This window comes from Xyrauchen texanus, chromosome 41, assembly GCF_025860055.1.
Source record: "Xyrauchen texanus isolate HMW12.3.18 chromosome 41, RBS_HiC_50CHRs, whole genome shotgun sequence".
Taxonomy (NCBI): Eukaryota; Metazoa; Chordata; class Actinopteri; order Cypriniformes; family Catostomidae; genus Xyrauchen; species Xyrauchen texanus.
The window spans coordinates 24,549,278-24,565,492 of NC_068316.1; the positions used below are offsets into that span (position 1 = coordinate 24,549,278).

At 39.0% G+C, this 16,215-nt stretch overlaps 2 protein-coding genes across 2 annotated transcripts in view; one reads left to right on the top strand and one right to left on the bottom strand.

Moving 5' to 3' along the window:
- Positions 1-1,213, top strand: part of LOC127634048 (piezo-type mechanosensitive ion channel component 2-like) — a 171,881-nt gene extending 170,668 nt beyond the window's left edge. The window contains exon 53 of the mRNA XM_052113448.1: positions 245-1,213. Coding sequence (XP_051969408.1) covers positions 245-497 — 253 coding nt within the window. The 3' untranslated portion in view covers positions 498-1,213. The remainder of the gene's footprint in view (positions 1-244) is intronic.
- A 250-nt stretch (positions 1,214-1,463) lies between these two features.
- napga (N-ethylmaleimide-sensitive factor attachment protein, gamma a) lies at positions 1,464-14,103 on the bottom strand. Its single transcript, XM_052113313.1, has 11 exons — positions 13,956-14,103; positions 12,950-13,017; positions 12,760-12,844; positions 12,593-12,610; positions 12,467-12,497; positions 11,815-11,924; positions 11,565-11,631; positions 10,260-10,330; positions 10,086-10,164; positions 9,776-9,985; positions 1,464-2,474 (listed from the first exon to the last, which is right to left on the bottom strand). The coding sequence occupies exons 1-11, from the start codon at positions 14,006-14,008 to the stop codon at positions 2,331-2,333; spliced, it is 936 nt and encodes a 311-aa protein (XP_051969273.1). The 5' UTR covers positions 14,009-14,103; the 3' UTR covers positions 1,464-2,330.
- Positions 14,104-16,215: the final 2,112 nt, after the last annotated feature.

Consider the following 16,215-nt stretch of genomic DNA (forward strand, 5'->3'; position numbering starts at 1 on the left):
ATGTTCCTTTTGAGTCAAGTTAGATGTTTAGCTAAACTAACATTTTAAAATATTGTATTCTTGGTTGCTAGTAGTCATTCCCAACATTATCTCAATGCACCTTAGGAGAACCAATCTAGCAATAAGTCTACATGTTTAATACAAAACATCAAGTATCCATAACGGTTTACCAGATTGTACCACAAGAGTGGTTGAAGATATATACATTTTACACCTCATTGTTTTATTGTTGTTTTATTTGCAGTATAATGGGCCTGTATGCATCTGTGGTTTTGGTAATTGGAAAATTTGTCCGTGAGTTCTTCAGCGGCATCTCTCACTCAATCATGTTCGAAGAGCTTCCTTGCGTGGACCGCATCCTCAAACTCTGCACCGACATCTTCCTCGTGCGGGAGACAGGCGAGCTGGAGCTTGAAGAAGACCTGTATGCCAAACTGATCTTCCTTTACCGTTCTCCAGAGACCATGATCAAATGGACAAGGGAAAAGACCAAATGAGCCTCTTGAGATGGTTGGAAATCCAGGAAAAGTGATCCATTGGAAGGATGCTCCTCAAGCAGTGCTTCCAGGAGGGAGTGTCTATGAAATTAGTGCTCTTTCAAGACTGTGACAACCTCCTTGCAAGAGGATCTACTGCCTACTACAATGTGACCTACAGGAGAACTAGCTGTTGTACAATACCAAAGTATCCTGTTTTTACCTGAATCTGAGGTTGTTTAGATTTTGAGAAGCTGCCAGGAAGATGCAACTGATGTTGGGAGGCTCAAATGGGAGATTGGTTAATCATGCATTGTGCAATATACTGTCCTGGTAGCTGGCTGTAAACTTGAACAAAGGCAGTGACTGAAAAACACTAGCCACTTTTTCTTTAGAGAAAACTGGACCCAGTGCTTGGGTTCTCCAAGACTATATAACATTAAAAATTGAATTATGATCTAATCTAGAATGACTTTTAGCTGAGGTCTAATGAGTTATCAGGAAAAGACTATACTCCTATCAGGACGTTTGAAGTTACCTCTCGCACACGAGTAAGAGAGCAGCTCAACAGAGCAAATCTTTACTGTTAAGTCAATGCTCTGTGTTGAGGGCTATGTGGTGTAATTGTGGATCAACATCATGAGCATAAAGCACATTTTGGAAATCTGCTGTCTTTCATTATTGTGTGTATCATTACATTGAACTATACATTAATGGTTTTTAAAAGGAATTTCCAGGTAAATCTCAATCGACAGCATTTGTGGCATAATATTGATTAATCAATGCTGACTTAAAAAAAAAAAAAAGCAAAGATCTGGGGTACAGTGAGTCACTTACAATGGAAGTAAATGTTTAGAAATGCATCCAAAGAAGTCCACAATGGTTAATTTTAAATGATGAAAATGATGTTAAAAGTATTTTTATCCCAAATATTTAGTGCACAAAATCATCAACTCTGAGCATAAAATTCATTTACAAAAGCAAAAATTACTCATTTTATTCAGTCTTTAATGGTATTCGCAGCCCATGCAATCACAAACATATTTTTCATTCTCCATTCATAACATATTTAATTATTCAGACAATATTAAGGCATTTCATGCATTTGTGTGAGAAGTCCTGCTTTTTTTTTTATTGCATTGACATTTAGAAGAATTTTTAAAAGAATTACAGTATAGAAAAGAATCAGTTGTTAAAATTACTGTGAATGAGTCTAAACAATATTGAAATTACAAACATAATGCAAATACAATCCTTTTTTAGGATAAAGCAGGAACTGTTTTTCAATTTCCAGCATATAGATGTAAAGAAATGACCATCATATATACTTGTAATTATAATTACTTCTGTAGTATTCAGTACTATATACATCAACACAATAAGACCACTTTTTGATTCAACCATAAAAGGTCCCATTCAACATTTAAGGTAATTTCATTTAGTGCACGAACATATCACCTCTATCAACTGAACAATCTCAGATTTGGGTATGCCTGAAAATGCTCTAGAAAGTGAATATAAATTTTAAGTATACAGAGAGTTTATAGGAAAAGCCAAATAAATAAACTTTTAGTTGTGTAAAAATGTTGCTTCCATGTTGTAAAGAATCACTTTGTTTTTTCTTCTCAGTTTGACAATTTTCTCTCCTTAATGGTTTAGAAAACATCTTAAAACACAAATATCTCCAGTCCAGGTATATATTTCAAGATCATCAGCATACAACACAATCATGCTAACACCTTCATGAAGGAGTCACAGGCATTAGATATTGAAAATGTTTAAGATGCAAAATATTTGGTTTAGCAGCTCTGAGCTACTGAATCTGTCCTCCTGTAAGCGTCCAGGATCAGATATTTAACAGAGTCCTCCAGCATATTCATCATCCTCTTCCTCTGGCTTAGCGGCTTCAGCATTCACATCTGCATCTCCACTGGCAGCAGCAGCAGGTTTCTTCTTCCCTCCTCCAGGCACTCTCAGGCTGAGGGAGAGCTTTGCATACTGAAGACCAGGTAAGAGAAACACAGTACGCCACAGGTTAACCCATCATAACAAAGGTCATTTAGAAGTATTAAAAGGTACAGTAGCAAAAACAGTGTTCAATTATAGTAAGTGGTGGTGGGGGTCTAAACTGGGGAATTTTGTATCTATAAATACTGAGAGATGGACAACAAGCAAAGGTACTGAAGGGACTGGAGGTCTGCATCACAGTATTACAGAAATTGTTTTGTTTATAATATCATACCTGACATTTTCTTAAAAGTGTGAGTGAAAAGGACAGGAGACAGAGAAAAAGGTTAGATGGACTAACTTAAACCCTGAAAAATATATATAATCTAACTAAAGCAGCTTAGGTGGAAGCAAAAAGATGACACTTTCCATGTATGAATAATTTTAAACAAAAGATACAAATATGCCTACTAGAGTTTAAAGTAACAGGGCTACAGATTTATCTTAAATTAATCTATCATTCAGTAGTTGAATTTTAGTTCAGTTGAATTATATTTCCTTTAATTAAATACAAATATTACATTATTTCTCTTAACAGGATTGAACAGTAAATGTACAGCCATTTGAGCTAGATCCACAGTAATACACTTTTGTTTGGAAAAAGTGTATCGCTGTGTTCTGGCCTTCCGTCTACACTGAGACAGCATTTTTATCCAGCGAAAATGGAGCTTTTTGAAAACACACTCCCAAGAGGATAAATGGGAAAATATTGTCTTTAGGTTGTAGTGTGGACAGGGAAAATGACATATTTGTTGTCATGTGATGCGGTCATGTGATCCATGCAACCCAAAACCATTAAGCCCATGGTGGCCCATGTTGTAGCAGTGTTGTTGTGCCTGATATTCACTTTGATAGCATTGTTAAAGATAAATGTTACTTTGCACAACCTTCACATTGCATTCATTCAAAGGTGACGGGAAGTTTACTCAGAATTGATGTCTGGCGGCAGAACAAAAAAGGACAATTGCACTTCATACCGTACATGGAAATGACGCAGGGCTGCCGCACTTACGTTTCTTGTCTGCATTTAGTTCGACCGAGCAACTATTGTAAAACGTATGAAAAAGGCAGTGTGGACAGTCCTTAAGTCTACATGTTGGCAGATTATATCTGCAGCCAGATGGAAGCCACTTAAAATCCTTTGACAGAGGGTGGCTAGAATCAAACCAAAATTTCTTCTTTAAAACCCTGACCTTGTACAGATGAGTCAAGATATTCAAGGACGTGCCTGCAATTTTGCTGCACACTTTAACTATACCCTCCATCTGTTATCATTTTTAAGGTTAAGTGACCCGTACCAGCTGACAAAAGAAAATGTAAGGACAGAGACAAGGAGTTTGCATCTCAAACAAGGTTTATATTACGTGTTATCTTGTATGTATTGCGGCAGTTTTGAGGTGAAATGTACACTGTGTGGTGCTAAAAGAGAGTTAAATGCTCTCCCAAACAAGTTTAAGGTTAATGCTCTATCGAGTTTTACATCAACAAAACAAACCTCCCTACCCTAAACCTAACCAATAGTGTCATAAAGAGCAAAAGTACCCATGTAATTTTGTGATGCTTCTATAACACTTTCGGCTAGCTGTCGACTCATAAGCTCTGCTGGATTGGTACCCTGGTCCTTAGTCTGAAGTGTGAACTTCAACAAGCTTTTAAATGTAGATTGTCATGTAATGCAAAAATTAAAACGCATCACCTTACAACTCATGCGCTATGGTAAAAGTGTTTAGACATCATAAGAGAGCATTGTGTGAGAACAGGGAGAAAAGTGTTTATAAACTGATAATTTGCCATTTTATGTGTGATTTGTGAAAAGGAAAGAAAAGTAATTGTTGTTGTAGCGGCTGTAGTGTTCATTTCACAAGGAAAATGTTGAGATATGTACAACAAGCCATGTAAAAATCTATTTTCAAACATGTACAGTTGAAGTCAGATGTTTACATACACCTTAGCCAAACACATTTAAACTCAGTTTTTCACAATTCCTGACATTTAATCGTAGAAAACATTCCCTGTCTTAGGTCAGTTAGGATCACTACTTTATTTTAAGAATGTGAAATGTCAGAATTATAGAAGAGAGAATTATTTATTTCAGCTTATATATCTTTCATCACATTCCCAGTTAGTATTTGGTAGCATTGCCTTTAAATTGTTTAACTTGGGTCAAATGTTTTGGGTAGCCTTCCACAAGCTTCACACAATAAGTTGCTGGACTTTTGGCCCACTCATCCAGACAAAACTGGTGTAACCTAGTTAGATTTGTAGGCCTCCTTGCTTGCACACACTTTTTCAGTTCTGCCCACAAATGTTCTATCGGACTGAGGTCAGGGCTTTGTGATGGCCACTCCAATACCTTGACTTTGTTGTCCTTGAGCCATTTTGCCACAACATTGGAGGTATGCTTGGGGTTATTGTCCATTTGGAAGACCCATTTGTGACCGAGCTTTAAATTCATAGCTGATGCCTTGAGATTTTGCTTCAATATATCCACATAATTTTCCTTCCTCATGATGCCCACTATTTTGTGAAGTGCACCAGTACCTCCTGCAGCAAAGCACCTCCACAACATGATGCTGCCATGCTTCATGGTTGGGATGGTGTTCTTTGGCTTGCAAGCCTCACCTTTTTTCCTCCAAACAGAACAATGGTCATTATGACCAAAAAGTTTTGTTTTATCAGACTAGAGGACATTTCTCCAAAAAGGAAGATCTTTGTCCACATGTGCACTTGCAAACTGTAGTCTGGCTTTTTTATGGTGGTTTTGGAGCAGTGGCTTCTTCCTTGCGGAGCAGCCTTTCAGGTTATATCAATATAGGACTCCTTTTACTGTGGATATAGATATTTGTCTCCCTGTTTCCTCCAGCATCTTCACAAGGTCCTTTGCTGTAATTCTGGGATTGATTTGCACTTTTCGTGTGTCTACTTCCTGAGTGGTATGATGGCTGAGTGGTCCCATGGTTTTTATCCTTGTGTACTATTGTTTGTACAGATGAATGTGGTACCTTCAGGCATTTGGAAATTGCTCCCAAGGATGAACCAGACTTGTGGAGGTCCACAATTTTGGCTGATTTGTTTTGATTTTCCCATGATGTCAAGCAAAAAGGCATGGAGTTTGAAGGTAGGCCTTAAATTACATCCAGAGGTACACCTCCAATAAGCCTATCAGAAGCTAATTGGCTGATTGCCTAAAGGCTTGACATAATTTTCTGGAATTTTCCAAGCTGCTTAAAGGCACAGTTAAATTAGTGCATGTACATTTCTGACCCACTAGAATTGTGTTCTATGGACTGGTGCCTTGTCGTGGCGGAACAGCTTGTGAGTCTCAATGACCCTGAGAGCTATGCTGGCGGGGGCCTTTTGTACCCCTGGTAGCTTCAAGCAAGCCAGACAGGTCAAAGGCGAGAGACCAGACGAAATCCAGTCCACCCTGCCAGCCCGGCAGCAGGGGCTGGTATGCTGAGTATCAGATCGTGCCTGCTGTCACAGCACCTGAGTCGGTCTATCTCAGCCGCCCGGTGAGCAGAAGAGCACTTCGCCAATGGTCACGGGGCAATAGACCTAGTTAGCTGGTCACTGTGGGGCAACTCATAACTACACCAACCATCACACATTTCTGTTCCGTTGGAAGTTGTAGCATTGAGTCCAGAGGTGGAAGGTTGACCTGGGCGAGCATCCTTTCACTTAAAATTTTGCCCGGGCGCTCTCTACTATGAGCATCTCTCCATTATGACGTCTAATATTCAGCCTCCACGACTGGCAACTCGGGAGCACTCTGTCCTTAAGAGTGCTGTCGTTGCTCGGCAAGGTTCGCGTGTACGGCAGGCGCGACCTGGTCGTCATCCTGCAACTGTCGCATATACCTCCATCGCATGCTGGAATGTGCGATCGCTTGGCGTTAGTTCTGACATGGACTGCGTCTCACCTCGTAAATCAGCCCTGATTGATGCAGAACTACTCCTACTTAACATCTCTATCGCTGCTCTGAGTGAAACTTGGCTGACCGGTGTTGGTTCTGTCCAGGAAAAAAACTACACTTTATTCTGGAACGGATACCCAGATGGTGACAGACCAATGCACGGAGTTGGCTTTGCAATTCAAAACAAGCTACTGTCCTCAGTGGAAAAACATGTCCCCATCTCCTCACGTCTTTCCTCACTGCGCCTGCACACAAACTGTGGCCCAGTTACAATCATAGCCACTTACGCCCCTACGCTGACTTCCGAACTAGATGTAAAGGAATCATTTTACAGTCAACTGAGCTCCATTATTCAGAAGACCTCCTCAACTGAACGTCTGATTATCCTTGGTGACTTTAATGCCAGAGTGGGTGCTAACTCCAGTGCATGGCCTGATATTCTGGGAAGCCATGGATATGGCAACATGAATGACAACGGTCAGCGCTTACTGGAACTCTGCAGCACCCACAAACTCTGTGTCCCCTCTTCATTCTTTCAGGGCTCAAATTCCTCTAAAGTCACCTGGCGTCATCCACGTTCTAATCGCTGGCACCAACTTGACCATGTACTGGTGAAGCGTGAGCATTTGAAGGAAGTAACACACTGCCGATCACTGCACTCAGCAGATTGTGACACTGATCATGCCCTTCTACGTTGTAAATTAAGGATGGTCCCAAGCAAGTTTCATTACGCAAGGCCCAAGCCTACTCCTCGTCTGGATATTTCTGCAACCTATGTTCCTGCGTCGCAGTATGCGTTCCAGGAACTACTTGCTTCCAGCTTTGACTCTTCACCTCCTCATGAAGATATCACGGCTGCCTGGCAGCACTTCCACTCTGTTACCACAAAGGCTGCATTTTCCATCTTTGGAAAGCGATCCAGATCACAGCCTGACTGGTTCAAAACCCATGCCAGCCTGCTCCTACCTGCAATTGACTCTAAGCATTCAGCAAGACTGTCCTATCTGCAGCATAACACTCGCTCAAATAGGGCAGCATTGAAGCAGGCATGCCGCAATGTCCAAAGGGTCACTCGCACAGCCATGCAGGCTTACTGGAGCACATTGTGTGAACGTATTGAGTTAAGTGCGTCCATTGGAAACATCCGAGGTGTCTTTGAAGGTCTGAAAGAATCCTTGGGCCCAGTCCCTAAAAAATCCTCTCCACTCCATTCCCTATCAGCCGAACTTCTGACCGATGTGGAATCTCAATTGGCGAGATGGGCAGAGCACTACAGCCTTCTCTATGCTCAGCCTGTCACAGCCAATACATTGGCAATAACTCCTGCTATTCCTGAGCTCCCCCCTATGTCTGATCTGGATGCAGACATTACCATCGAGGAAGTCAAATCTGCAATTAAGGCACTAAAAAATAACAAGTCTCCTGGAGCTGACGGCCTCCCCCCTGAGGCTTATAAGGCAGGCGGTGATGTTCTTGCCTCTGTCCTACATCATCTGGTTGTGATGTGTTGGAACAGTGGATATCTCCCAGATGTCCTTAGAGATGCCAGCATCATCTCCATCTATAAAAACAAGGGGGGCCGTGCAGACTGTAACAACTTCAGAGGAATATCTCTGCTCAGTCTTGCTGGCAAGATATTTGCTCGCACTATTCTACCACGTCTACAAATCCTTGCTGACCGTGATCCTCCCTGAAAGCCAGTGTGGGTTTCGTACTGGCCGCTCCATAGCAGACATGGTTTTCTGTGTCCGTCAACTACAGGAAAAGTGTATAGAACAGCATAAACCTCTGTTCTTGGTGTTTGTAGACTTGACCAAGGCCTTTGACTACGTTAGTCGATCTGGACTTTTCCTCATTTTACAAAGACTTGGCTGCCCTCCAAAGTTACTGAAGGTGATCATTGAGTTTCATGAGGGCATGAAGGCAACTGTACAGTCTGATGGCACTCGCTCTGATGAGTTCCAGATAAGGTGTGGGGTAAAGCAGGGATGTGTCCTTGCTCCTACCCTCTTCGGAATTTTCTTCTCTGCACTACTACGCCGTGCCTTCCCTGGTGACTCGGGTATTCTTCTACATACCCGTAGCTCAGGAAAACTTTTCAATCTGGCCAGACTGCGGGCGAAGACTAAAGTGCGCCATGTTCTGGTACGTGAGCTGCTTTATGCTGATGATGCTGCCTTTGTTGCCCACTCAGAGGCAGATCTACAACTACTCTGCTCATCTTTTGCTGCTGCATGTCTAGAGTTTGGTTTGCAGATTAGTCTTAAAAGACAGTTATTCTTGCCCAACCTGCAACCCTAAACCCTACAGTATACATTAACAACACATGTCTATCTGTGGTAGACTAATTCACCTACCTGGGTTCCACCGTATCAAACAACAATAACCTTGACGCAGAGCTTGACATGCGCATTGGGAAGGCATCATCAACGTTTGGAAAACTGAGCAAGCGTGTCTGGCACAACAAGAACCTCTCATTGCTCCTCAAAGTTCGTGTGTACCATGCATGTGTATTGAGCACCTTACTATATGCAAGTGAGACATGAACAACATACAGGAGGCACGAACATCGCCTCAACGCCTTCCATTTTCGCTGCCTTCGTTCCATACTGGGTGTATGCTGGAAGGATCATGTGCCAAACTCTGTCATACTTGAGAGAACTGGTTCCAGTGACCTGTACACCATCCTCCGTGAACGCCACCTCCGCTGGACTGGGCATATATATCGAATGAATGACTTTCGCCTTCCAAAAATCTTGCTTTATGGCGAGCTGGCAAATGCCCCCCGCACACATGGTCGCCCCCATCTACGTTTTAAAGACGTCATTAAGAGGGATCTTCAGGCTTTCTCCATCAACCTGGACAACTGGGAGGCACTTGCAAATGACAGAAACAAATGGCGCACAGCAATTAACAACGGCCGCAGGGACTCTCAGGAGGCCTACAAGTCATTTCTGGAAGAGAGACGCTCAAAACGGGAAGCAGTTTGTCGTACTCGACATGAACGGCCATAGTAGTAGTAGAATTGTGTGTCAATTAAAAATGAAAAAATAAAATAAAAGTGATTGAAAAATGACTTGTGTCATGTGCAAAGTAGATGTCCTAAATTACTTGCCAAAACAATAGTTTGATATTAATAGTTAACCCTAATATTAAATCTGTGGAGTGGTTAAAAAAATGTTTTCATGACTTCAACCTAAGTGTATGTAAACGTCTGACTTCAACTGTACGTATAGTAACATGATTCTATGAGATGAAGTTGTAATTTTATGTTAGATAATCGTTTATCTAACATATCTAATAGTTCTCACCCCAAAGTACATTGTGTTTGTGGACACCCATTTGTGGAAAGTGTCACATATAATGGAAGACTTACATCATTGTCCATATACTTTAGCAGTGGTGAATTACACACACGATAAACCTGATCTTCATCCTGCTCATCGTAACCCTGCAGAAGCTGCTCCATCGCAGCACAGTCTTCACTTCCACTGAAGCCTGGGATACTGTAGCTCTCTCGCACACACTTCTCTGCCGCCACATAGTCTCCTCTGTGTAGATGGACCAGCACTTGTGCGATTGTTTTCTGGAAGAAAAAGACAATGCAGTTACTTGCTGCAACACATCTGTAATGGTGACCAATATAAAGCTCAATATTTTTAATTATCGCCGATACTGTGACACACCTTAAAACAAGTCGGATAATTTTCTATTTCTTTATACATGCTCTTCTCCTTTTGAAGTGATACTGCTGCTTCGTCAAACCTGAAATCAGTAAAGCCATGAGGAAAGCATAGATTAACCAGAGAAATATAGATATTTAGACAATATTTAAAAAATAAGTAATACACAATAATTACTTCCGTTGTCGAACAAGAAGTCTTGACACTTTGCCCACAAGTTCCACCGCTTGCCGTAGTCGATCCTCATTCTGAGAAAAGAAAAATGTGACAAATTTCAAAATGCTGGTTTGATCAGATTTAACCCTTTAAGGTGTTTTTAAGATTTCCTCTTTCAGTGGCATGCCCAAAATTAAAGGCTTATAACTCTACAAAAAAAATTATAATAATTATGATATAGATTATGAGATCTCAACCTAAGAAACTGCTGAAAATCAAATAAAAAAAATTAATTTATCCTTACTTTTTTCCTTATTTTTCTGATTTGACATTATATACCTTAGGGTGTAAATAAGGCAGTTTCCAATCATGTCACTTGTCAAATATAATGACTAAAGGTATGCTCTCTCTCTCTCTCCAAATCATACAGGCATGAGTAACAAGATCTTATACAGTTCCATTCTGTGTCATTTGAGCCATCATTGAGTCTGTGTAATGTCCTTGGTGCCATCTATTGGTGGCCATATGTAATTGGAGTGAACGCTCATCTCTGCCCATATTTGGATGATTTTCACCACGGTTGCAGTGATCTGAATCCTAAAATTATTGGTTTAGCATTCCATGAGGATGGACAACGTACTACGTCATTTCCAATAAAGTCATCTGATCCAGGAAATCTAACGTGTTTTTAGCCAGATAGCACATTATATGCTTTGTGCACATTGTGCTTCTTGTGGATTATCTAATGATCTATGCATTTGATTATGTTGTGTGTGGACTTTTTTAATGGGAATCCCCTCCTTTAAGTAATATTATATGATATTTTATGTTCATGAAGTTACATGTAACTTGTATGACAAAGACACAGACAAAGATATATCAAGTAATAGCCAAGTATGAGTAAAACAAATAGGCTGGTTGTATTCTACTCTCTGAGAGCTTTCCAACGACATATCAAACCAATCAAATAGCCATATGTCATGTTTTTACCAATTATAATAATACATGCAGCGCACAATTATTAATAAATGATCAAAGCGGAAAACTTCTGATTTGTCTATATCAAAGCACTGTTTTAATCATTATGCCAACATGCATTGTAAAGAACAGATTCTAAGCTTTAAAACAATACCTACTTTGTGTTTGTCAAGACTGTAGTTATTATATTTTGATAATTATTTTTTTTCTAGACGAGCCCAATCTGACCTTAAATGGTTAAGATGTCAATCTTGGTCAATATGATCATGTAACTTCCAAAAAAAAAAATTATGGAACTACTACGTCCTAGATGCAACAAATTAGCTGTAGATTTAAACATCAGCTCACCTCAAACACTGATGCAGCTTGCTGGTACAAGTGAACAGCTTTAGATAAATCCAGTGGTTCTATCAACCTGCAAATGAGAGAACATTTGTCAAGTTTTGTATGTTAGGAACAGACAAATTTGTTCTGAACAAGCTTAACAGGTGCCTTCATGCCAAAATGACTCCTAACATTTTGTTTATAGAATACAATGTAACAAATAAAGAGCTCTGTCATATCGGCAGATTGTAGATAAGACGTTTCAAGCACGTACTTTCCAGCTCTGTCAAGGGCCATGGCTGCAGTGTCTGGTGTGCCATTTTCAACATACATCATACTGGCTTTCTCTATGTACTGCACTCCCTCAGGTAGTCTCTGCATATCCTGTAGAACATAGAGGCAGAAATACACAAAGCTATCATCTAGCTTCAGAAAAACTACAATATATAATGCATCAGTCATATGGACTAGTTTTATGGCATTTTTGAAGCTTGACAGACCCAATCCCAATCCACTTTCATGTATGAAAAAGCACAGCTTTGACATTCTGCCTAACATCTGCTTTAGCGTTTCAAGAAAAGAAGAAGAAAAAGAATAAGAAGAAGAAGAAGAAGAAGAAGAAATACAGGCTTGTTGGTGGTAATGAGGGTGAGTAAATGATAACATAATTTACATTTTAGGGTGAATTTTTAAGAGCAGGGATAAAAAAAGGTTTTAAATCACAGAAAGAGGGTGAAAGTGCAAATAAATCATGTGGATGATTACATTTGTCCTCCCCGATTTTGATTTCGAGCTTTATTATAAATAATTCAGACACAGCATTATGCCCAGTTCTTTCCCTGTTAAAGTCAAACTTCTTAATGCAAGGAAAACATACAAAAAACGTTCACAAGAATATAAAAAGTAGCATTCCAGCAAGCACTCACTTTTAGCATCATACCTGCTTGCTCGAGGGCCCTGCATATAAAAACAAAGGTTTACAATAAGCAGCAAATTCATAGCCAATAGCATTTTAAAACTAGGTCTCTGTAATAACAAATGCATATACTCACTTGGCAGCATGGAAAAGACTAGACAATGAGTCAAGGAGAAAGAAAAGAAATGATGTAGTCTCATTTTCACACTAAAATAATGGAGATTTATGTTTGACAAGCAAAACAAGACGATGTCATCACTATGTGACAGAAGAAGTATCCATTCAACAATGAGAAAAGGATACGTTCTGTTATTGGTGTGCGCTTCGGCCTCCTGCAAATAGGCATCTTTCGCCTGCTCCAATTGTTTGGCATTTTTGAAGGCAACAGCTGGAGACAAGAGAGATTATAAATCAATCAATCATTACACTTAATCAGTCTGTTTATGTTGAATGCATTGAATATAAAGAGGCTGTTTTTAGGAGTGATCCTCACCTGCTTTAGCATATTCTGATGCAGCACTGTCATAATCCGGCTTCCACTTCATAAAGCTTGTCTTTAAACTGAATTAAGCAAAATATCAGCAGTTAGTTTCCTTTTTGTTTTTCATTCATAGGCATTCTAGCTCCTTTTTTAATTGAATACCCCTAATGTTGCCATTAAAGTTAAAGTTCAAAGAGGTCCGGTCTCTACATTTCCTTCCCAGTAAAGGTCCGGACAATAACTTACATGGTGTCAGTAGTCAGTATACTGTAGCTATAAAATTACAAAAGAAATGCTTAATCAGTTTTATGAAATAGTTTTTTATAAATTTACAAGTTTGCAGCAATAGTACTTCTAAATCATAAAGACAAAACAGTCTCTTGAAAATTAGGCAAGGATTGGTGTACATTGGGGGCCCTGCATTGCTTAACGGTGGAAGTCAGTTCAGACAAATGAAGTTCTCTTTGCTTAATGTGTGTTTTAGCGAAAGATGCTCACTGTATTTTTTTGCTACGGCCCGATGCACGCGATTGGATAGAACGCAGAACTCGTCACGAGACTAATTTGCATAAACACGCGCGATTGGATAGGACGCATTCACGGGCTGGTATTTCTTCGCCCCAGCTAGACACAGAAAGACGCTGCGCTGCACTTGGGAAACGGCGTGCAATCGATAATGTTTGAAAGCTGTCTTAAATTAATTTACTGACTTCGATATCGTTAAGTTTGCTGCTGTTCGGTCCGTATTTACCCTTCGCTGGGTACGAACACGGACCGTGGTCCGCCATTTGAGTATGACTAGGCTAGAGAATTGTAAACATGGAAAACAAGAAATATATATATATATATATATATATATTGTTTGTTTTAAAACCACTTGTCGATAATGAAAGTGTATGAATGTGTGTATTGCCTGATATTTGTGTAAAGAAAGTTTTTTGCTGTTAAAATAAACTGAAATTTGAAGTAAACCTCATTGAGGAGGTTACATATTCAAGTAGCTTGTAGCATTACTTACTATTTTTCAGCCTTGGCGATGTGCTCGTGAGCTTCATTGATTTTCTGTGCCATGTTTTTAAATCGGCTCTTTAAACATGAACGATGAGTATAAATGTCTCTGGTTGTTGTTTCTCAAACGCTGCTTCGTCGACTGTCACTTGACGGATGATGACACTGTACTTCCGGGTTATTACGTCGTTTGTGAACGTAACCAGATCCCTTCTACCAATGGGACCATCAAGTTTAACATAAAATAGCAAAAGACATTCTATGGGAGGTAGACTGGCGAGGAAAAAAAAAAGCAGATGTTTATGCAGGAGATTCTTTATTACGCTGAATAATCCATTTGGAATTAATTTCGTGATGAGTTTACTATGATAATATAGCTGTTTCATAAGAGAAGACGCGGACATTTTTGCGACAGGTGGGTGTCAGTTTACGGTTGTCACCATTCGTTTGTATGGTATCCACAAACGGTGACTTGTTGTCGTAACACGCTAGTTGACCGTTACTTTTTTTTTTTTTTTTTATTAACTAAGATTCAAACAAAGTCACTGTACAGTCAAAACTACAATAAAACATACATAAAGAGAAAAACAATACAGCCAGGGGGGAAGGCTAAATATCATGTAAATACAAAGAAGGACTCACATATAGAAATAGTTTTAATTGCTTTCTTATTATTTGAATTAAAAATAGTCTTGATATATATTTGAATTTCTTTTTCAAGAACCAAAAACAAAGGTTGGGATTTACTATACTTACATTTATGTATATGAAATTTAGCAAAAATTACAATTAAATTTATAATATAGTATTCTTTCCTTTTATTTGAGGGATATTAGTAAAACCAAATATAACATTATCTAAACATAAAGAAAAAGTGGGATCAATGTTATCAATAATAAATCTGGTCAAATCTTTCCAAAATTTCCTTACATGAGCACAATGCCAAAATAAATGAAACAAGGTCTCAGGCAATGTATTGCACAAAGAACAGTTCGAATCAATATCCTTTTTAAATTTAACAAGAAAAACATTAACTGGGTAGTATCGGTGTAAGATTTTGAAAGTTACTTCCTTAACTTTATTTACTAATAAATATTTGTTTGGTAAAGCCCATATGGCCTTCCATATTAAACCTTCCACCAGTCTATTCCAATAAACAGTGCAGTTTGGTATAGTGACATTGTCTTTTGAAGTAAGGAACGAATAGTTTTATTAATATTTAAAACTCCAGGGGCAAAACAAAGTTTCCCAATTGCAGTATCAAATAAATCATAAGCAGGAGGGGCGCAATACTGTTTTGAGTATTAGCTCTAAATAGTGCCAGGACCCCTGTGGGAATTGCATCCATGACAATAGCAAACTCCCTTGGAGTCACTGGGATTTTATGGACAACTAGAAACTCAGAATAAGTGAGCAACATGCCTTCTTGATTTAATAACTGATAGACGTGTGTTATGCCTGCTAAAAGCCATCTTTCAAAAAATAAAGATTTATTTTTAAATAATATATTGTAATTGTTCCAAATTAAATATCTATGGGGTGAAAAGTTATGTTTATATAACAGGGACCAAGCCAGCAACATTTGTTTATGAAAGGAAGATAAAATCAGAGGGATTTTTTCAATTTTGTAATTGCAAATCAAGAGAAACTCAAGACCACCTATTTTGGAGAAAACAAAATTGGGTATAAAATTCCAGAGAGAATTTGGATTTAGAATGAAATGTCTAATCCAATTAATTTTAAAAATATTATTTAGAGTACAAAAATCAAGGAAGTTTAATCCACCTGATTCATAAGTATTCATTATTATAGATTTCCTAATATAATGTGTTTTGTTTCTCCAAAGAAAATTAAATAAAGCAGTATCAATAACTTTACACATCTCTTTAGAAACATCGAGTGAAGTGGCAGCATACACTAATCTAGACAGTCCCTCAGCTTTACACAACAAAACTCGCCCTTTTAGAGATAAATCCCTCAAAAGCCAGTGATTCAACTTTGCTTTAGTTTTCTGAAGAATGGGATCAAAATTTATCTTACATCTAGATTTTTGATCTTTTGAGATAACAATCCCCAAATATGTAATTGATTCCTTCACTGGGATATTAGCAATCTGTTGTAACTGGCAGTCTTTAATAGATAATAGTTCACATTTACTGATGTTTAAACTAAGGCCAGAAGCTTTAGAAAAGGCATCTACTACTTTAAGAGCGGCTGAGACCTGATGCTGATCTTTTAGGAACAGTGCAGTATCGTCTGCTAACTGGGAT